The 23,251-nt window shown below is 48.3% G+C and overlaps 1 protein-coding gene across 1 annotated transcript in view; it reads right to left on the bottom strand.

Moving 5' to 3' along the window:
• The window catches only part of LOC116885555 (general transcription factor II-I repeat domain-containing protein 2), a 34,979-nt gene extending 17,057 nt beyond the window's left edge, over positions 1 to 17,922 (bottom strand). Inside the window, exons 1-7 of the mRNA XM_032886847.1 lie at positions 17,600 to 17,922; positions 10,387 to 10,487; positions 8,717 to 8,855; positions 6,305 to 6,421; positions 4,885 to 5,068; positions 4,450 to 4,478; positions 195 to 249 (exon numbers count right to left, since the gene is read on the bottom strand). Coding sequence (XP_032742738.1) covers positions 195 to 249; positions 4,450 to 4,478; positions 4,885 to 5,068; positions 6,305 to 6,421; positions 8,717 to 8,855; positions 10,387 to 10,482 — 620 coding nt within the window. The 5' untranslated portion in view covers positions 10,483 to 10,487; positions 17,600 to 17,922. The remainder of the gene's footprint in view (positions 1 to 194; positions 250 to 4,449; positions 4,479 to 4,884; positions 5,069 to 6,304; positions 6,422 to 8,716; positions 8,856 to 10,386; positions 10,488 to 17,599) is intronic.
• Positions 17,923 to 23,251: the final 5,329 nt, after the last annotated feature.

Raw genomic sequence — 23,251 nt, forward strand, 5'->3', positions numbered from 1 at the left:
TTCTTTCTTTTTGACGCAAGGTCTCATGTGGGCTGTCTCACACTCACTGTGTGGCCAAGGATGGCCTTGAACTCCTGATCCTCTTGCCTCCCTCCTCCACCCTGAGATCCCAAGGCTGTCACTCATGATTCCTGGTCTATACTATTCATACTACGCCTTTATTAATTCCCAATTTATTTATTACTTCTTTTTACCTGTCATTTGGTGGTGCTGCCGGCTTCTCGGCATCTGTCACCATCCCAAGACCACCTGTGCAAGAACAAAAAGGTACACGCTCGTCTCTCTCAGCCCCCGAGTGGGACTCACATGCAAGGACACATCCTTTGAAAACAGAGGAAAAAGAGTCCTCAACTCAAGGCCATCACAGACATGCTAGCGGGGAGGAGGAGGGTCAAAACCATCTCTGCTTATTACAGCAGCTGGTGGGCCACCCCGGAAGTGGGCAGGCAGTGCCTGGAGTGTAGGTGAGGACCCCAGCCTGGCTGCTCACCAGCTGGGTCACCCGAGAGTCACTAAAGTGTGCTTCTTCATGGAAACAGTGAGGGCTGGTGAGTAGCTGGCCCTCCCTCCACATCCAAGGGCTCCCAACCCCCAGGCTAAGGAGACTGTGGAACAAACAAACAAACAAACAAACAAATGCACGCCGGACGTCCTGGATATGCAGAGGCTTTCTGTGTCATTATTCTGTAAACAATGTGGCATTACCTTTTGGGTTTTGTTTTGTTGTGGTTTTGTCTTTAAGGCTGGCCTGAAATACCCTGGATAGCTGAGGGGGACAGTCAATTCCTGATCCTCCTGCCTGCTCTACCTCCAAAGTAGTACAGGAGTTCCTCCTCCTCCTCCTCCTCCTCTTCCTCCTCCTCCTCCTCCTCCTCCTCCTCCTCCTTCTCCTTCAAGACAGGGTTTCTCTGTGTAGCCCTGGCTATCCTGGAACTCACGCTGTAGACCAGGCTGACCTCGAACTCAGAAAGTCCCCCTGCCTCTGCCTCCTGAGTGCTGGGGTTAAAGGTGTGTGCCACCACTGCTGGGCCCTTTATTTATTTTTTTTAAAGATGTATTCATTTATTATATATAAGTACACTGTAGCTGTCTTCAGACACCAGAAGAGGGCATCGGATCTCCTTACAGATGGTTGTGAGCCACCATGTGGTTTCTGGGAATTGAACTCAGGACCTCTGGAAGAGCAGTCGGGTGCTCTAACCACTGAGCCATCTCTCCAGCCCCCAGGGCCCTTTATTTTTAAAACATTTCTTTATTTGGATTATGACTTTTTCTTTTCCTAGCTTATTATTTTTGTTTTTGTTTTTGTTTTTTCGGAGCTGGGGACCGAACCCAGGGCCTTGCGCTTGCTAGGCAAGTGCTCTACCGCTGAGCTAAATCCCCAACCCCACCTAGCTTATTATTTTTAAGTTGTATTTTTGGTGCTGAGGATTGGACCGGGGGCAGGGCCTTGCATTAACCAGGCAAGTCCTCTCCCAAACTAATCGAGTGCTGTTCCGCTCTGTCCCCTCAGCCCTTTTGCTTGTTTGCAATGTTATCTCAGTATGTAGCTTAGGCAGACCTCAAATCTGTTACTCTCCTTCCTCAGCCTCCCCAGCACTGGAAGGAGAGCCTTTGACCGTCATGCTGGCCAGTCTCACACTTACCACTCTTGCCTGTCACCAGCTATTCAAAGTGGGCCAGATTGGATTAAGGTGTACAGATGGGGCTCAGGCCTCACTTGAAACTGCTCTCCTGGGGCTGGAGAGATGGCTCAGAGGTTAAGAGCACTGACTGCTCTTCCAGAGGTCCTGAGTTCAATTCCCAGCAACCTCGTGGTGGCTCACAACCATCTGTAATGGGATCCGATGCCCTCTTCTGGTGTGTCTGAGTACAGTGACAGTGTATTTATATATAATACATAAATAAATCAATCTCTAAAAAAAAGAAAATAGGGGTTATTCTGGGATGACAGTCATCTGGTCATCTGACACTCGACCATCAAAGTATAGATTTTTCTTTGGACTTTTAAAACTGCTTGTTTTTTTTTAACTTTTTATGTATATGTGCCCGTGCTCAAATGTATGTGTATCTCATGGATGCCCGGTGCCCCTGAAAGCCAGAAGCAGGCATGGATCCCACGGAACTGGAATAGGGGGCAGCTGTGAGCTGCTGTGCGGGTGCTGGGAACTGAGCCCTGGTCTCCTGCAAGAGTTATAACTGCTGGAACGTCTCTCCAGCCCTTTCATTGGATTTTTTTTTTTTTTTGAGACAAGGTTTTGCCAGGTAGCCCAGGCTGGTCTTGAACTTTCAACCTTCCTGCCTCAACCTCTCAAAAGCTGGGATGACAGTGTGACACTGTACTTCTCTAACAGAAGCCAGAGGACAAGGACCTCACAAAGACAGCCACAAACAGGCCTGAGGGGGATCATACTGGCTTAGATACACAGCAACCTCTGTAAGTCCTTCCTCTACCTGTGCTGTCTATCATGGCATCCCCTTTATTCTGCTGTGTTGTTGTTCACTTTTTGACTTTCTTTTAAAAGCAGGGTATCTGTATATCTTTGGCTGTCCTGGAACTCACTCTGTAGACCAGGCTGGCCTTGAACTCAGAGACCCACCTGCCTCTGCTTCCCAAGTGCTGAGATTAAAGGCATGTGCCGCCGCCTTCAGACATCATGCTTTGTAAACCGCTAGAGGAACAGAGCTCCAACTACATTTATAAAATAATAATTTAAGAAAATAAGAGGTAGACGTGGGTAGATTTCCTCTTTTCTCTTCTTTTTCTTATTTTTTTTTTTAGATTTATTTATTTTTTTATTTATATGAGTAAACTGTATCTGTCTTCAGACACACCAGAAGAGGGCATCGGATCCCATTACAGATGGTTGTGAGTCACCACGTGATTGCTGGGATTTGAACTCAGGACCTCTGGAAGAGCAGTCAGTGTTTTTATCTGCTGAGCCACCTCTCTAGCCCCTTTCTTTTCTCTTCTTTATTTCTTTCTTTTCGACAGGACCTTACAGTGTAGCTCCGGCTGGTCTAGGATTTACTAGATGGACCTGCCTAGCTTTGAACTCACAGAGACACCCCTGACTCTGACTTGAGTGCTGGGATGAAAGACACTCGACTTGTTGCTATGCCCAATCATAAGTGGATGGGTTTTCAGATGTTTCTGGCAGAGATATCTGAGGGGGTGGGGGTGGGGCAACAGGGATATCTTCATTTCTGTGAATCAAAGGGACAGAAGACATCTGGGTTCCCACAAGTCTGTCACACAGCTCTGTTATCTCAAGAGAACCAGCCTGAGGAGACCAGCTTATTCTGTCTACTTAGCCTTCCATCCTTTGAGGGCGGGGCCTGGATATGCAGTCTGAGCTGATCTTGACCTTGCTATGTGGTTCAGGCTGGCCTTACCTCCTGAACCTCTTGCCTCAGTATCCCCAGGCTGGTTCTACCACAGCCCCACCCCAGTGAGTCTCTGCTTATCCTGAGGGCCAAATGGCTGTAGAGCTTTCTAAACCAGCTCTTCTAGCCCCATGCCAGCTTTGGGGAGGACTCTGACATCCTACGAGCACCACCATTTTCCTGGCTTTTTCCTAAGTAGAATTATTCCTTATCCTCATCCTGAGTTTCTAAGACACAGGAATGAATCCTAGAGCCCTCAAAGCCAGAAACCCCTTTGCAGGGCTGGTACTCACAGGCGCCATTTGACTCCCTACATCCACACATGCCTCTGGAGGACCAGGTGGCTGTCACTACAGAATCTTCCCAGCCTGGGCTGTGAAGTCTCTGACTGCTGTCTCTTCCTGTTTAGGACCTTTGCATAGCCCTTTAGTGTCACAGTACCATAGGTGTTTGTTCCCTCCCCTCCTCCTTTGTAGTGTTGATGAGAGAACCCAGGGTCCCATGCAATGATATACAAGCATTCTTCCATGGAGGCATGCCCAGAACCCATCACTGAAAGATTCTAGGCAGGGGCTCTACCACTGAGCCACACCTCCAGCACCTCCCTGGGGGATTCTAGGCAGGGGCCCTACCACTGAGCCACACCCCCAGCCCCTCACTGGGTGATTCTAGGCAGGGGCCCTACCACTGAGCCACGCCCCCAGCCCCTCACTATGGGATTCTAGGCAGGGGCTCTACCACTGGATAATGGACAATTTCTCTCCCACTGAGCCACGTGTCTAGAACCTCACTAATGGATCTAAGCAGGCACTCTATCACTTAGCTGTGCTCTGAACTACTTACTGGGGGATTCTAGGCAAATGCTGTACTACTTACTGAACACACACCCTCAGCCCCTCAAGTGGGCAATCCTATAGGTAAGAGATCTACTATCAAGCCGCCACCACCCCCAGCTCAGTGCGGTGAAACGGAGGAGTGTATTAAAGCATGCATCGTCATCATGACAGTAGAAAGGCTTTGGTGCTTCTGGGCAGCCACGGAGGATCAGAACCCACTACTTACCCAGCTGGCTCTCTGCACCTAGGAAAGGTCTGCAAGACAAACCAACACCATTACCCAACACGAACACAAGCAGAGCAGTCACAGACAGTGAACGACACTTTTACTTTCTTGCACAGAACCCAGGGCCTGGTGCATGCCGGTGAGTGGTCTACATCAGCCACCTCAGCTGTGGTCCCAGACGTGATAATTCCTTCTCTCTCTCTCTCTCTCTCTCTCTCTCTCTCTCTCTCTCTCTCTCTCTCTCTCTCTCTCTGACAAGGTTTTGGTACATATCCCAGGCTGTCCTTGAACTCACTATAACTTGGGCTTGCCTCAAACTTTCAGTGATTCTCCTGCCTCAGACTCCCCGTACTGGGATTGCAGGCTTGTGTGGCCACACTTGGCTCAAGCCAGCTCATCTCCAAAGGAACTGCCACAGGCCGTGGAGCAGATTACCTCTTTACGACGAAAGAGATTCCGGCTCTGTTCTCCAGGATCCACTTCAGGGTGGCAAGGCTGTAATTGTCAGGGTGCTGGAAGACCAGGCCTTCCGGGAGGCCCTGAACCACCACGGCTGCCTCGTCCCGAAGCATCTGCTCGTAAGGAACAGGGACCATGGCTGTCGTCCCCAGTGCTTTACCTAGAGCAGGAGGCAAGAGACGGTGACACTCAGAACTCTCCCGAAGCCAGCTCCATCTAGGGTAACAGACACAGGGACATGGAGCTTGAACATACACGAAGAGCACAAAGTATGCTCTCTCTCCACTTCCTGAGTGTGGCGGCCATGAGACCAGCCAGCTTCCTGCTCCTGGCCCCACCCCTTCTTGGCCCATGGCTGTGTCTCCCCTGCCACGATGGCTCTTGTGATGGCTGACACTGACCACCAATGACTGCATCGGGAATCAACTCTTCCCCAAGTGGCTGCACATGGCTGTGAAGGATCTTCCTGACTGGATCACTGAGGCGAGGTGAAGACCGGGCCTAAATCTGAGCCACAGTTTCAGGTGGCGGCCCACAGGAAAGGGCAGGGGGAAGGAAGCTTTTGCATGGCGCCTGCTTGCCTTCGCTCGCACTGCCAAGTTCATCTCTCCTGCAGCTGGGGCACTCCTTCTCTGGGGTTCCAAGGAGCCTGAAGACTAGCTAAGACATCCACCCTGTGGACTGCACAACTACCTGATCCTTGACCTTTCTGTCAGGAGACAGTCATGTTGGATTAGCTGGGTCACAGTCTGTAAGCCACAGTCATACACACAGACACACACACACACACACACACACAGACACAGAGAGATAATGTATGTATATCCATTATATATAGTATCTATACTATATATATGTATATATACATACACACATATCCAGCACACACAGACACAGAAGTGTGTGAGCATTGTGACCTGACTTCAGTTGATCTCCCGAACTTCTTACAAATTGTTCTGTGACTTCCATGTGTACTGTAAGCACATGTACACCACACACACACACACACACACACACACACACACACATACATACATGCCATACACACACACACACATACATGCACATGGGCACGCACACATACATCACATCTCATACACACATACTACATACTACATCATACACTACATACACACATCACATCATAAACATATACCACATACTATGTCACACTCATGCACATACACAGTCATACACAAGCACATATATATGCACACCACACATACACACACACACCACATGCCATATCACACATACACACATGCACATGGGCACATACATACATACATACATACATACATTACATCTCATACACATATACCACATACTACATCACACACCACACACACACACACTCTCACACACATGGGGGTGCCTGTGTTCCACAGGGACTCACGGTAACAAAGGCAGAAATGGTCCTGCACCGCTCTCCTGAGCAGCTGGGCTTCTCCAGGGCAGGCCGCCCCGTTTTCCAGACACAGTGGCTTTTCTTCAGGCAGCCCTTCCCCCTGGCCTGCAAACACAGGATGAGCATGGGTCAGAGCGAGCATTCTTTCTGCCCCTCCCTCATCTGTATTTCTGTACCGAGAGGAAAAGGAGGGGAGAGGGGGACAATCGTAAACCAACGCTTTATATAGAGAAATAAAGAGGGCATTTTTGTTTGTCTTTGTCTGAGGGTGGAAGCGGGGCTTCGCACATGCTAGGTAACCACTCTACTGACTGAGCCGTATCCCTCAGCCCCCGAAACAGAGGCCTGCTGTTTGTTTGAAGATTTACTTTAATGTGCACATGTGTGTCTGTGTGTCTGTATGTCACACTCATTGTGTGTGGTGTGTGTGGTGCCCTTGGAGGCCAGAGAGGACATCGGATCACTTAGTGCTGGAGTTACCTGCAGTACTTAGCTACCTCATGTGGGTGCTGGAGCCAAACTTGGGTCCTCTGTAGGCACAGCAAGCCCCTAACCATGGGCCATCTCTCCAGCCTGAGAGAACGGCAGGATTAAATGAACAGGGTCGAGCATGGTGATCCCCCTGAAAGAAAGCTACACGTGCCAGGGTGAGCACTCACACTTGGGAGGCAGGCGGAGCTCTGTGAGTTCGAGACCAGCCTGGTGTAGAGAGTGAGATCCAGGACAGCCAGGGCTACACAGAGAAACCCTGTCCCCCAAAACAAACAACCAAACAAAAAATCTTTAAGGAAAAAGTGCCACGAGTGTCAGGAATATTGAAGCCTTGGTCCCCGTGGTGGCCCTGATCTGTGACATTGGGAAAAGCTGCGAATGGGGTCTTGTTGGGGGAAGCAGGCCACTGGATGGCCTCTGAAGGTGACACTGGCTCCCGTTCTATTCTCGACTCTCTGCTGGCTGTACAGTCTGAGTCAAGCAGACCTTCCTCCCCTTCCACCTGCTCCTGCCTCACCGCAGGCCGTGAGCAGTGCGCAGGCCCAGTGAAACCAGGACGCGGAACAGGCCTTTAAGATTTATTCTTTTTAACTGTGTGTACGCATGGGTTTGTGCGCATGCGCGGTATGCACACGGACGTCTATGCAGTGAGTGCCCATGAAGGCCAGGGGTGTTAGATCTCCCTGGAGCTAGGCCCACAGGGGGCCCTGAGTCTCCCCACATCCCCAAGTGTTGTCGTCTCCCCAGAACTCAAAACAAACTCTTCCTCCCTTAAGTAGTTAACATTAGGTGCCAGAAATGAAACTCATACAATAGTTCAATGTAGGGACCAGGGACCGAGAGTTAACAGCATAAAGTGCTCTCCCAGACGGCTGGGTTCTAGTCCTGAACACCCGATTCATGCAGCTCTGAACTGCCTATACGTCCAGCCCCAGGGGACCTGATTCTTCTTCTGGACTCTGGGCATCTGCACTCACATGTACACACACACTCTCTCTCTCTCTCACACACACACACATCAAAATGAAAGTAAATCTTCCTTTAAAAAAATATCAACAGGGCTGGAGAGATGGCTCAGCAGTTCAGAGCACTGACTGCTCTTCCAGAGGTCCTGAGTTCAATTCCCAGCACCCACACGGTGGCTCACAACCATCTGTAATGGATCTGATGCCTTCTTCTGGTGTGTCTGAAGACAGCTACAGTGTACTCATATACATAAATTAAATCTTTGTAAAAAAAATCAATAAATGCAATGCACATGATGTTAGAATGAACAATAAAAAATCAATATGATAGGGGTTGGGGATTTAGCTCAGTGGTAGAGCACTTGCCTAGCAAGCGCAAGGCCCTCGGTTCGGTCCCCAGCTCCGAAATAAAGAAAAGAAAAAAAAAATCAATATGATTAGGTCAGGCATGGTAGTGCATGTTTTTAAGCCCAGCACTCAGGAGGCAGGGGCAGGAAGATCTCTGTGAGTTTAAGGCCAAACTGGTCTACACAGTAAATCTCAGGCCCACTAGGTCTACATAGTGAGACCCTGTCTCAAAAAATAATTATAGAGTGAAATATGAGAATAAAAGTGGGGATACAGTTTAGATTTATTTATTTATTTTGTATATAAATACACTGTCACTGTCTTCAGACACACCAGAAGAGGGCATCAGATCCCTTTACAGATAGTTGTGAACCACCATGTGGTTGCTGGGATTTGAACTCAGAACCTCTGGAAGAGCAGTTGGTGCTCCTAACCACTGAGCCATCTCTCTAGTCCCTGGGGATACAGTTTAGAGATAGAGTATTTGCCTAGCATTGTGAGGAGCTAAATTCAAGACCTGATATAAAAACCAACCAACCAGACAGACAGACAGCATCAGACAGGACAATGACAGGGTACAACCCTGGCCACCTACAGTGCTGTGCAAAGTCTTTCTGGAGATCCTGTCTGGCGTTGACAAAGGCACAGCCTCGCTCCGTCCCCACTACGTACACGTCCGTCTCATACACAGCGATGCAGGCCACCTCCGCCTTGGACTTGGCCAGCTCTTTACACTGAAACGGAAATGCAAAACAAGGGTGGGTTCTACACACGCAGGCCTAGAGTTGGTTAGGTCAGCTTAGGGGCCGTACTGGAGGGAAAGAAGGAAAACTCAAGGACAAGAAAGAAGTCATGACTGTGATCCCCGTGCTCTGGAGGGGGAGGCAGGGGGATCAAAGCCTCTGCTATATAGCACGTTCAAGGTCATTATGGGCTGGACAAGAATATGTCTTTAAAAAACTAGGCAAAATGGGGTTGGGGATTTAGCTCAGTGGTAGAGCACTTGCCTAGCAAGTGCAAGGCCCTGGGTTCGGTCCCCCGCTACGAAAAAAAAAAAAAAAAAAAAAAACTAGGCAAAAAATGGGGGACAACTACTGCTAAGAGACTTTATCTCAGACCCCCAAACTAGTCACCCACTCTCCCTTATGCATCCTCCATATTTTTATTTTATTATTGCGAGTGATCATCAGATGGTGTGTCTGTGTGCATGTGCCCGCATGTGTGCGTGTGTGCATACGGTACTCATGGGAAGGTCAGAGAACAAGTTGCGAGGGTTAGCTCTCTCCTGTACTCTGGGTCCTGGGACTTGAACTTGGATAGTCACGGTTGGTGTCAAGCTCCTCTTCTTGCTGAGCCCTCTTACGGGCCCCGCTTCTGGTTATTATATTTACGTACAGAAACACGCAGACACAGGCTAGAAGGCCTGCGAGGGGGCCTGTTCTGCCCTCATGGGTTGTACTCAGTGTCTAGAAGGGGCTTGGATGCAGGAGACCCGAGACCCGCCATTAGTGCTTGTTTTTTTGTTTGTTTGTTTGTTTGTTTTCTTTTTTCTTTTCTTTTTTTTCGGAGCTGGGGACTGAACCCAGGGCCTTGCGCTTGCTAGGCAAGGTCTCTACCACTGAGCTAAATCCCCAACCCCCATTAGTGCTTGTTAAGTGCAGCAATGGATCCATCCCCACTCGGTGGTCTTTAGGGCAGGTATTTCTAGCTTTCTTCTTTTTTAGGGGGTGAAGAGGATGGTCTCACATGTCCCATACTGGCCATTAGCTCACTATGTTCCGGGGACAAGATGTCCCAGTGGATGGCCTTATGACCTGAGCCTGAGTTTGATCCCCGGGACCCATGTGATGGCAAGAGAACACCAGCTTCCCAAAAGTGGTCCTCTAATCTCCCGGTGCATTCTATGCCATGCACGCATCCCATCCACTAAATACACGTAAAAACGTCAAAACAGGGGCTGGGGATTTAGCTTAGTGGTAGAGCGCTTGCCTAGCAAGCACAAGGCCCTGGGTTCGGTCCCCAGCTCCGAAAAAAAGAACCAAAAAAAAAAGTCAAAACAACCCGTACTCATGCCCTTGGGGACCTTGAACTCCTAACCCTCTTTATCTCCGAAGGTGCTGGGGTTTACAGGTATGCACCACCACACTGCACAGAAAGACACCCTCATACAGACCCGAGGGGTGTTACAAAGAAGTGACACGAAGTGTGTCACCATCCTTCAGCTCAGCAACAGTCCGAGATACGCGCAGAGCTACAGACTCTCACCATGGACTCCAGGGCAGACATGAGGAACGTCACCACCATCCTGCCGTCTGAGGACTCATTGCCCATGGGCTGGGTGGACACTGCTACTTGGGCCATTGTTTCTGTATAGGAGAGAAAGGAAGTGAGCGGTGGGGATTCTCAGTGTTCCTGTGATCACATGACAGCTCTGTGGGTGTGAACGGAGGGTCCATCGCGGTTTAAAGGTCGGGTGCCCAGGCTGGTGCGGGATGGAGACGACAGAAGTTGGGAGGAGGTAAGACATCCTTAGGGGGGTTGGGGATTTAGCCCAGGGGGAGGGCGCCTTGCCCAGAAAGGGCAAAGCCCCGGGGTTGGGCCCCCAACACCAAAAAAAAAAACAAAAAAAAAAAAAAAAAAAAAAGAAAAAGACATCCTTAGGACACTGAAGACATGAGGTAGCCCTTGTATGATACCCAGACCCTACCCAACCTGCAGCTCCCACAGCTCTGTGAAACTCTATTGTGAGAAAAGCTCTTGCTGACTTCTTTAGTATTATTTTTTTTGGAGCTGGGGACCGAACCCAGGACCTTGCACTTGCTAGGCAAGCACTCTACCACTGAGCTAAATCCCCAACCCCCACATCTTTTTTTTAAAAGACAGAGTCTCATAGTATAGTTCCTGGCTGACCTGGAGCTCAATCTGTAGACCACGCAAGGAGGCCTTAAAATAAAGATCTACCTACTTCTCTTCCTGGGTGTTGGCATTAAAGAACGTACCACCACACCCGGACGTTTTATTATGTTGTATTTTATTGTATTGTGCAAAAGGGTCTTCTCAGCCCACCACACTGACACGGAACTATGCATCCAAGGGTGCCTTTGAATTTCAGACCCTCCTTCCTCGTCTTCCAACTGCTGAGAAAATAAGACACGTGCCGCCATGCTTGGCTGAAAACTTTGGTCTTTGACAAGAAAGAAAAGACAGGTGTTGAGAGGGGCTGATCCAGGGATTACTGGTTGGCATCAATTCTGTATCAAGCAGGAATAAAAAAATCAATGGTGTCTCCTTTATTATGTTCTATTTGTATACTGTATATAACAACACAGGAGGCAGGGAAATCTTCCTTCCTTCCTCCCTCCCTCCCTTTTCTTTTGTTTTTCAAGACAGGGTTTCTCTGTGTAGCCCTGGCTGTCCGGAAACTAACTCTGTAGACCAGGCTGGCCTCGAACTCAGAGCTCTCCTGCTGGAATTAAAGATGTGTGTGAACCACCACTGCCTGGCTGAAACTTTTCTTTCTTGATATTGCTTTTATTGGGGCTGGAGAGATGGCTCAGAGGTTAAGAGCACTGACTGCTCTTGCAGAGGTCCTGAGTTCAAATCCCAGAAACCACATGGTGGCTCACAACCATCTGTGATGGGATCGGATGCCCTCTTCTGGCCTGCAGGTGTACATGTGGCAGAGCACTTGATACATTAAACAAGTAAATAAGACTCTTTAAAGACGGCTTTTGAATAAAATGCAATCATTCATTTCGCATTTGTGTATAGGCACGGACACCAGAGTACACACATGGAAGTCAAGGATAACTTTTTGAAGATTTTTTTTTCCTATCTCTCCAGACAAGGTCTCATGTAGCTCAGACTGTCCTTGAACTTGCTACATAAGTTGACTTCCTGCTCCTTCTGTCTCTACCTCTCAAGTGCTGGGATGCCAGGCAGGTGCCACCACATCGGCCTGCCAGTTTTCTTTTTAAAAACAATGTGTGTGTGTGTCGGGGGGGAGAGAGAGAGAGAGAGAGAGAGAGAGAGAGAGAGAGAGAGAGAGCGCGCGCATGTGAGGGGTGTCTCCAGAGGCCAGGGGAGGATCTCAGTTCCCTAAAGCAGAAGTGACAGGTGGTTCTGAACGTCTGACTTAGATGCCGGGAACAGAACTCAGGCTCTGTGCATGAACAGCAAGAGCTCTAACCACTGACCCATCTCTCCAGCCCCATGACTACTTTTATTATTACTTTTGAAAAAAAGTCTCCTTATGCTGTAGCCCAAATTAGTTTCAAATTCATGATCCTCCTGTCTCAGCTTGCTGAGGGCTGGGATTAAAGACAGGTACTACCAAACTCAGTGAAACTGACCACACCAGGCTCTAAGTGAGCCCACAGAATATCATCTCCCAGGGCTTTGTACTGACATGCAAAGGACCAGCATCATTTAACTAGATCACAGGCTTTACAGAGGAATTAACGTTTCCTTTACTGAAGATTATAGGGCTGCGCTTTGGCTTGGTCGCTAGAGTGCTCTTGGTTAACGTGCTTGGTGTCTGGAGTCCATCCTCATCATGGAAAACAGACAGACAGACAGGCAGGCAGACAGGCAGGCAAGCGGGCAGGCAGGCAAGTAGGTAGCGCCCTCTTGGAATCCCAGCACCTAGGAGGGTGAAGCAGGGGGATCAGAAGCCAAGGTCATAGTAGATTACAGAGTTCAGACCTAGCCTGGACTACAATGAGACTCTGTCTCAAAAAAAAAAAAAAAAAAAAAAAAGTCAGGGCTGGAGAGATGGCTCACTGGTTAAGAGCACCGACTGCTCTTCCAAAGGTCATCAGTTCAAACCCCAGCAACCACGTGATGGCTCACCACCATCTGTAATGAGATCGGATGCCCTCTTCTGGTGTGTCTGAAGACAGCAACAGTGTACCTATATATAATAAATAAATAAATCTAAAATAAAAAGTCAAAACAAAATCCAGTTTCATTAGAACACAGATCCACCCTTCAGTTTAGCTCAGTGTTCTTGACCTCCCTAATAAGGTAACCCTGTAATACAGTTCCTCATTTTGTGGAGATCCCCCAACCATAAAATCATTCTGTTGCTAGTACAGAACTATAATGTCGCTACTGTTACGAACTGTAATGTAAATCTCTAATATGCAGGATGTCTGGTACGTATTCCCACCTCTCCTCTGCCTCTGGATGCCTTCGGCAATGGCAGGGCCATTTCTGAGGTAGACGAAGAATCCTTGTGGATTGCAGCTAGCCTGAAGTGCTCTATGTATAGCTGGAAGCTAGCGGGTTACTTTATGGCCTCTGGTCAAGAAGACAGCTTTCTTTGGGCTATCTTCATTGCCTTTTAATAGTCACTTACTGTCACCTCCGTATCTGGCCTAGGATCTTTATGACAACTCTGTAACATTCTTGGAGCTGGAACAAAGCCCTTCAGCCCTCCGTCTCTATCTGCCACACCTCCAGCTAAAACCGGATGTGATGAGCCGGTGGGTGGGTAGGTGGGGGCGGGGCGGTGGTGGTGGTGGTGGGGCCCATGCCTTTAGTCCCAGCACTCTGGAGGAGGCAGAGATGGGCCAGCCTAGTCCACAGAGTGAGTTCCAGGACAGCCAGAGCAACACAGAGAAACTCTGTCTCAGAAAACAACAACAAAAAAACCGCCACTGAACAACCAGACAAAAGCCCATGTGTGACAGTAAGTGATGCAATCTGAGAACTGTAGGTAGGAGGGGTGTAACAAGATGGAGGGACTCAGGTCTTTCTTTACACCAAGTGGGTCGAATTTAGGTCATTAGGCTTAACAGCAATCGGCTTCACCCCACCGTGCCATCTCTGTAGCACCTTGTCAAACTTTTATTCTTTAGGAAGCTGGGCAAGATAGTCAGCCACCTATATATAATCTTAGCACTAAGGGAGATGGTCAGCAAGGCCAGCCTGGGCTACATACCAAGACTGTCTTGAAAATAAATAATTTATGCATGGTGGTCTAACCTTGGACTCCCAGCAATTCTCGAGGCTAAGATGGGACAGGATGAACACTTTATGGAGACCTTGTCCCAAAATAATAAGTTGGGGGCTGGAGCCATGGTTCTGTGGTTATGAGCGCCTGCTGCTCTTGGGCCTTTCAGTTTACCCAGTTTCAGGTCTCAGACCCCACAAGGCAACTCACAACCATCTGGATCTAGTTCCAGGAGATTAGGTGCCCTCTTCTGGCCTCTGCTGGCACTGCAGGCACATGATACACGGACACACAGGCAGGCAGAACACACAGATACATAAAATAAAAATAAATAAAACATAGCCAGGTGATGCTGACACACATCTTTAATCTCAAGCACTTGGGAGGCAGGGGCAGTCAGAATTCTGAGTTTGAGGCCAGCCTGGTCTACAGTGCAAGTCCCAAGACAGCCAGGCCTGTTACACAGAGAAACCCGGTCTTGAGAAACCCAAATAAATAAGCAAGTCTATATAAAATACGGAACATAAGCCTGCTGCTGTAGCTCCGTGAGTCTGGGCTCAATCCCAAGTATAAACAAACACCAACAGAACAGAACACCCACAAAGCTTGACCCAGCAACTCTATTCTTTAGGAAACGCCCACGGGGATCCAAAAATAAACACCCACACCGAATGTACAGAAATAAACACAGTGGTGTCATCCACAAGAGGCAAAACGTGTTTTATTTAGTCTTCTACTTTAAAAAGATTAGTTAAATGTGCATATTTTGCGTGTGTCCGTGTGTGTGTGTGTGTGTGTGTGTGCGCGCGCGTGCTCAGGTGCCTATGTAGGCCAGAAAAAAAAAGCTTCACGTCCCTGGGATCTGGAGTTACAAGGGGTTTTGAGCTCCTTGATATGGGTTCTTGGAGTTATGGGTCCTCTGCGAGGGCAGCAAGCGCTCTTAACTTCTGAGCCAAGTCTCCAGAACCTTCTTTTATTTTTTTTTTATAAATGAAGAGGTCTTTTTTAATTAGGTTCGTGGAAAGCAATTAACTGTGTAAAACTTACAGTGAACAAGAACCGTGTTTGAAAGCAGCTATAAGGGTCAAAGGAGAACACAGGACTATAAAAAGCAGAGTTACAGAACATACCGGAGAGGTTTGCAGTCAGCTCCCTGGAACTGATGGGTCACATCCTTAAGTAGTGATGTTTTTAAAAGAATTTATTTATTTGATGTGAGTATACTGTCTCTGACTTCAGATACCAGAAGAAGGCATGAGATCCCATTACAAATGGTTGTGAACCACCATGTGGTTATTGGGATTTGAACTCAGGACCTCTGGAAGAGCAGTCAGTGCTCTTAACCACTGAGCCATGTCTCTAGCCCTTATGTATTGATTTTTGCTGCGAGCTGCCCCACTGGCAGATTTCCTCAGTCTTCAAAGCATGAGCAGCTGCTCCTCTGAACTGAGCACCACATTTCAAACATCTAGAACACTTGGTCACAGCACATCTGAGCTGTTGACCACAATCAGGGTGTCTCTATCTTGCCTGTGTGACAGGTGACACCATAGTGTACAAAAGAAAGACAAAAACAAAAAAACCAAAACCCAAAACAAAAGGCTTGGAACCAAGCAAAACACCTTGCATCCTGGGGCTATAAATGAAGACCTCAGAGTCTTTGGACAAATAGTTATAGGCATCTGCATGAAAACACCCGGACAGCACCCCTGCCTCTGTTACGTCTCTCACAGCGAAGGCAACTCAAATGTATCCACAAGATGTCCTTTGGGGGCAGTAATATTTAACTGGGAGCCGGCAGGTCTGCAAGACCTCAAAGCAGCCTCCAAACCTCACTGGTATTAAAGAAGTCTCAGAACAAATGGCCCCTATGTCAGCAAGCACTGGAGAGCCCAGCCAGCCAGAGGAGCAGCCAGGCCACTGTGTCAGCAGCCAGGACACCTGTGGATAGTGGTGGGATGCTCTGTCAATTCCTCCATTAAAATGTATATGTGTGTGCGTGTGTGTGTGTGTGTGTGTGTGTGTGTGTGTAGGAGTGTTTTGCACGCACGGTTATGTGTGCACCATGTGCATGCCTGGTGATGGAGGAGGCTGGGAAGGGTATTGGATGCCCTGGAACTGATTTATGCGTTTTGGTGATTCTGAGTTTCCAAACGGGTGCTGGGAATTGAACCTCGGTCCTCTGTAAGAACAGTACAAGATTTTTCGAGACAGGGTTTCTCTGTGTAGCCCTGGCTGTGCTGGGACTTGCTCTGTAAACCAGGCTGGCTTCAAACACACAGAGATCTGCCTGGTGTACGACACCATGACCAGCTTGCAGTACAAGCTCTTAACTGCCATCTCTTCAGCATCCTCTCCTTCCTCCGTCCATCTTTCTTCCTTTCTCTTTCTTTCCTTCCTTCCTTTCCTTCTCTCTTCCTTCCTTTCTTTCCTTTCTCTCCCTCTCCCTCCCACCCCTCCTCTTTCTTTTTAAAGGAGTACCTACTACCTGGCTCCATACTTTTATCCTGTAACCCTCTGAAATCTTCCAGCCCCAGTATCCCCAATGCTGGGCTGACTGACACGTTTGAGTTTCTGCTCTAAGCTTGAGTTATGTTTTGTTATTTTATTTTGTTTTCACTTTACTTTGGATGGAATTCTTTTTCTGACTTGCATTATATTTTAAAGGGTGATTTTTCCTATATCTCAATAAAGCTGCTATAATCTGTTTAGTCTCACTGTGTAGCCCCAGCGGGCCTGGAACTTGCTACATACGGGCTGTCCTTGAACTCAGAGGGATCCATCTGAAGGCATGTGCCACTGCTGCTGGCTCATTTCTGTTTCTTTATGCTGAGTGAACATGCTAGAATGTCTTGGGTGTAATAGGTTAAATGCATTATTGAAGTAAATTTTATTTTTAAATTTTTACTTTAAAATTTAAAATTACTAAAAATTTTAAACTTTTTTTTTTCAGGTTTAATGACCATTGGCTTTTTTATTTTGATTGTTGTACTATGTGTTACGGCCTTAGGTCACTTTGTATTCTCAAACAGACCATTCACAAGCCTCCACTTTCCTTATAGACCTAAGCCCCTGGCCGCCACGAAAACCAGATGTTCCCCATAATCCTGAAGCCAACAAGCAAGGAAAGACAGCGAAGACGGAGCCAGAGCACCGTTACTAGGCAACCGCGATGGCCCCGCCTCTTCCCCTAACCAATCAAGTATTTCTACACACAGCGCAGGTACGTCAGGTGGCGCGTGACCTCGGCACGCAGGGGGAATAGTTTTTCCCGCCTCCTCACTCCCGTCACAACCAATCAAAAGAGAGCTTTCAGTGCGCGCCTTGCGTGCAAAGGTCGCCTAACGGCGCGTCTTCCCCACCCCACCCCCACTCTTCAGGGCCTGCTTTCGGTGCGCAAAATGGGGTTCGGAGCTGGCCATCGGGCGCCTGAAGGTTCCGCCACGCGCCCCGAGAGTTGTCTCTGCCCCGGGGGACTTCCGGAAGCGGAAGTTGTGAGGGAAGCGGCGGCGGGATACGCACCTGAAGGCCCTGCCGTGCGGGCCGCAGCGGGGGTCTGAAGCCTGGGTTGCGCGTGCGCAGCGGCCCTGGGCAGGCGACCGGAGCACGGGGGGCGAGGGAGCGTGGGCAGAGGCGCCTCCTCTCCACCGGCCTCTTTACGCTCCCTTTCCTTTTTTCGTCTTTATTAGTTTTTTTCTCTTTTAATTTTTTTTTGTCTTTGTTTGCTTCCTGGAAGGTCGGCTTCCCGCGCCTGTCCGAAGCACCCCCAATGGGGACGGCCACTTCCGGTGCGCTTCAGCACGGCTTCCGCGAGGCTGCCAGCTGGGGTGCGTGGCTTGCACGTGTCTTCACGCCTCCCCTGAATGTGCATGGCCTTTCTTGGTAGACATAGCTTTTAAAAACTTGGTTGTGCGCGGGTGTGTGCATGTGGTGGCAAGAGGACACCTCAAGTGTTACTTACGCAGGCATTCAGTATCCAGTTTTTGTTTGTTTTCGAGACAGTTTGTTTTGTAACCTTGGCTACCCTGGGACTCGCACTGTAGACCAGGCTGGCTTCGAACTCAGATCCACTTGGCTCTGTCTCCCGAGTGTTGGGATTAAAGGCATGTGCCACCACACCCCTAGGCATTGCGTTTCCTTTAAAATTTTCTTAGGCCTATGTCAGTTATATGTTCATGTGTTTGTGTGGATGCGTATCTCGGGAGCTATTCCCAAGGCACCGTCTGCTTTAAGTATTTTGTCAGCTAGTGCACATGCAGCGTGGAAAGGCCAGAAGAGGTCATGATATCCTCTGAACCCGGAGTTATAGATGGTGTGGATGCCAGAAACTGATCTTGTGTCCCTTGCAAAAGCATCAAGTGTTCTTAACCGCTGAGCCATCTCTCCAGTCCCACTGTATGAGAGTTTCAGTTTCTTGCTTTAAAATTTACTTGAAAGGGGGTTGGAGAAGTGGCCTCAGCTGTTAAGTTCTGGTCGTGTACTTTCAGAAGACCAGAGTTGGATTCCCAGCGTCTGTGTCAAGCAGGGCACCGTGCTTGGTCGCTGTTCTGGTTCCCACTCAAGTCCTTTCTTCCCCACTCTCAGATTGCTGCAACATTTCCTACTTTCTGCCTCGAATCTCTTTGCTGCCTGCCTCAGTCCTTCACTTATCTTACCTAGTTTCAGGGTTAGTAAATATCATTTCTGTGTTGGGTGGTGGTATAGGCCTTTAATCCCAGCACTCTGGAAGCAAAGGCAGGTGGATCTCAGAGTTCAAGGCCAGCATGATCTACAGAGCAAGTTCTGTGACAGCCAGGGCTACACAGAAACCCCGTCTCAAAAAAAACAATAACAAACCAAACGAAGCACCCAAACTGCTGATGTACTCGTCTTTGGTCTAGACCATTCCTCTGAACTTGAGATCTGTGTTGCTCTTGAAATCTCCACTTGGGAGATAAAGAACCTCAGGAGGACAACATGGCCCAACTGATCCCCATTTCTTCCCGTCCTCCCTATGTCAAGGTCACAGGAGACAGGGTCTATCCAACTGCCTCCTGAATGCTGGGATTAAAGACTTAGGCTACTATATCTGAGTAAATATATCCTAATTTATTAAAAATAGTCAGGTGGCAGTAGTACACTTATTTAATCCCAATATCAGAAAGGCAGAGGCAGGTGGATCTCTTGAGTTGGAGCCAACCTGGTCTACACAGCAAATCCCAGGACAGCCAGGGCTACACAGAAACCCCATCTTGAAACCTCAATAAAAAAAAAAATGAAAATGGGGGGGGGAAGGAAGCTGACACACAAAGTGGGTGGTGCCATCTGGACTCCATTCGAACATATGAGCACGCCCCTCCTAAAATTAAATAAACCCTACTCGGAGGCAGAGGCAGGAGATCTCTGTGAGTTCAAGGCCAGCCTGGTTTACATAGCAAGTTTCAGGTCAGCCAGAGCTGCAAATGAGACCCTGTCTCAAAAGTAATAAATGAGATACCAATTGCTCATAAAAAATAACTATCAGCAAGAAAGGCTAAAGTAGGGGTTGGGGATTTAGCTCAGTGGTAGAGCGCTTGCCTAGCAAGCCCAAGGCCCTGGGTTGGGTCCCCAGCTCGAAAAAAAAAAGAAAAAAAAAAAAAAAAAAAAAAGGCTAAAGTAAGAAACATGGACAGTGTTTAGCAACAATCAGAGTGCAGGGTCACTCAGACCTGCGCCCTTAGCGACACTTGTGAATGCTGCCCTTCATGAGTAGGAGCACCCAAGGTTGAAATGCCGTAGTTAGTGTCTCTCAATTAACTCAGGAGCTTAATGCAATCTCAAATAATAAAACCCAGTGGGATTTTTATTAATGCTGCTTGACAAGTTGACTTTTAAATTTTCATGGAAGTAAATGTTATGAGTAGCAAAGACAGTTTTGTGAGAAAGGAACAGAGAACAAAGCAGGGAACCTTGAATAAAAATTAGAACATACTACGCAGCAGCCGGGACCTTGTTATAGGCTCTACTGATTTTCTCTTTTCCTTCCCCTGCTTGATTTTGAGACAAGGTCTCCTGTATCCCAGGCTGGCCTCAAACTCACTATGTAGCCAAGGATGGCCTTGAACTGATCCTCCTGCCTCTGCCTCCCAAGGGCTGAGAAGACAGGCTTGTGCCACCATCTCAGCTTTGTCATAGTAGTATTTCGAACACCGAGGTTGCGTTTGGGATAGACAATATGAGACATCCATTTGGCCTTGATCCCAGCACTTCAGGGGCAATGACAGGTGAACACTGAGTTCCACATCAACCTGCTTTACATAACGGGTTCCAGGCGAGCCATGGCCATACAGTCAGGTCTTGTTTCAAAAAGAAAAGAAGTCTATGAACAGCTTTTAATTGTGGCGTGGGGAGATGGCCCAGAGGATAAATACAGATATCTTTTCAGTCTGAACTTCTCGAACCCATTCTTGGAACCTATACAGTGGAGGGAGAGACGTGACTCCCTAAAGATGTTTCCTAACTTCAGCACGTATACTGTGGTGTACATTCACCCCATCTCTGAATACATAAACGAAACATATGTTTTAGAATTGACACTGGATTTGGTAGTGCTTGCCTGTGATCCTGGCATCCAGGAGGTGGAGGCAGGGGAATCAGGAGTTCAAGCAGCATAGCAAGTTCCATACCGGCCGGAGCTACATTAGACTCTGTTTCAAAGACCACAGACGTTTACCTTGGTGGGGCTATGGTTAGAATTCAAGAACTTGCATATGCTTGGTGAGCACGTTACCACTGCGCCACACTCCCTGCTTCTGACTGCAATTTTAAATCTCATTCAGAACCCTGCCTGTTTCCCTTGTCGCAAACGGAACCAAATTGATGGGCAAGCACCGCCACCTAGTGGTCATGATCCATACTGTAGCCGTCCTCTTGGCTGCGATTTTTGAAGATTTTTTTTTTTTTAACTTTTATTTATTTGTATGTGTGCACGTGTGTATGAGCTAATGCCACATATGTTCAGGGGCCCTTGGAGACGAGATGTCTATGTCAGATTCTCTGAAGCTGGAGTTCTTAGGTGGTTGTGAGCACCTGATGTGGGGCGACCTGGGAATCGAATTTGAGTCCTTTGCAAGAGCAGCAAGCACTCTTAATGGGTGAGACATCGCCCCGGCACACTTTTTCTTTTCCTTTTTGCCCTTTGAGATAAGGTCTCACCGTGTACACGTAGCTCCGGCAGGTCTGGAACCCACCGTGTAGACCAGGCAAACTGTATTCACCTGCGCATGCCTACTGCGTGCTGAGATCAAAGGTATGCGCCACCATGCCCAACTCCTTGTTCCCAATCTTATACTAAAGAAGACATTTCTTTGGGCTACTCTTTTCTTTCGAACTAGGGTTTCACTATGTCAACCTGGAACTAGCTGTGTAGACCAGGCTGGCCTCAAACTCACAGAGATCTCCCTTTGTCTGCCTTTGGTGTGGTAGGATTAAAAGTGTGCACGGCCATGCCCTTCTGGCTTTTTGGCTGTCTCCTGAATGTAGGCTTAGAAAGTTGAGGGATCCATCCAGGACTCTTTTGTGAGGTAGAGTGTCAAACTGCAACCCTGGCTGCTCTTGAAATCCTGCTCCTCCTGAGTGCTGGCATGGCAGACGAGCGCCCCCGCACGGCTAAAGGAGGTTGATTTTTAAGTTTTCCTTGCAGTGCTTGGGCTTGTGGATAGTGGGCAGGTGCTCTACACTGAACCACGCCCCCAGCCCCTCACTGGGGATTCTAGGCAGAGCCTCTACCACTGAGCCACGCCCCCAGGCCCTCACTGGGGGAAAGGTCTCCACCCTTGAGTAATAACATAAAGTGATTTTTGAATTATTTTGATACTGTTTCAGGCTGTTGCCCAGGCTGGCCTGGGACTCTTGATACTCCAGCCCCAGCACTCATGATGTTGTACTGAGGACAGTAAGCAGTCACATCTGCTCTCTATTCATTCGTTGGGCCTATTTTCCCTTCACACCTAATGACATCATCCCACTCAGGTAGGAGCTCCTTGCCAGAATATTTAGTCTGGAAAAATACTTTAGCATCTATGAACTGCCTTCACCCTCTTTCATTTTGTCTTCCACAGTCCACATTTTAACTTGTTCTTTTGGGACAGAGTCTCTCTGTGTAGCCTTGGCTATGTAGTCCTGGAACTCACTCTGTACCACAGGCAAACCTCGAACTCACAGAGATCCACCTGCCTCTGCTTCTTCAGTGCTGGGGTTAAAGACCTTTGCAATCCCTACCTGGCTGTGGTTCCTATGTTAAGACACACACGTCCTCACATCTTGTCTCGGCTCCCCAGGGTTGGACTGACTTTGCTTCGTTTATACCAGGAAGTCAGGCCCCTCCTTGTGAGTACCCAGTGTCTCTCTTGGCCCAGCCTCTGCTTTAGTGAGACCTGACCTGAGAGACTGATCTGGCGACTGCAAGCTGAGGTTTATGGATCTTGCAGATGTATCCCGTTGTGAAGCATGCACTTTGGGGTTTGCCTGGGTTCTAAACAACAGGAGGTATGTCCCTGATTGCATGTTCACCAAAAGCAAGAGGCCAGCTGACTACTGGCCTTCTTGGTGACTGTAGTGGAGACCTCTGCAAGGCTCTTTTCTGGATGCCCCATTTTGTTTACTTACATTTATTTTGTGTGAATGTGTGGGGACATGCCCATGATACAGAATCGGTTTGCAGGTCAGAGGACAACTTGCAGGTATCTGTTCTCTCCTTCTGTCCCCACCCCATGTGGGGGTCCTGGGACTTGGGATTGGTGGTAAACACCTATCCCCTATAGCCATCTTGTTTGTCCCCTGTTTATCCCTTTATCTTATCGGTGGATTTTCCTTTACGAAACAGTCCTACATCTTGGCAAAGCAGTAAGCACACAGTGATAAACACTTCACGGACTATTTATATAACATATTCTACACACTGTGAGCTTGCCTTGGGATTAAACAATGGATGAATTATGGGGCTTCAGATGGACCCCAGTTGACAGTGTGTTTCTAGCATGCAGGATGCTCTGGGTTCCATCCCAGGATCACATGAACTCAGCATGGTGGTGCACACTGGTAATCCTTGTGCTGGAGATAGGCAAAAAGATCAAGAGTTCAAGGCCAGGGCTGGAGAGAATAATTTGAAATCTCAGTGGTAAGAGCACTGACTGCTCTTGCAGAGGTCCTGAGTTC

This window comes from Rattus rattus, chromosome 16 (assembly GCF_011064425.1).
Source record: "Rattus rattus isolate New Zealand chromosome 16, Rrattus_CSIRO_v1, whole genome shotgun sequence".
NCBI classification, from domain to species: domain Eukaryota; kingdom Metazoa; phylum Chordata; class Mammalia; order Rodentia; family Muridae; genus Rattus; species Rattus rattus.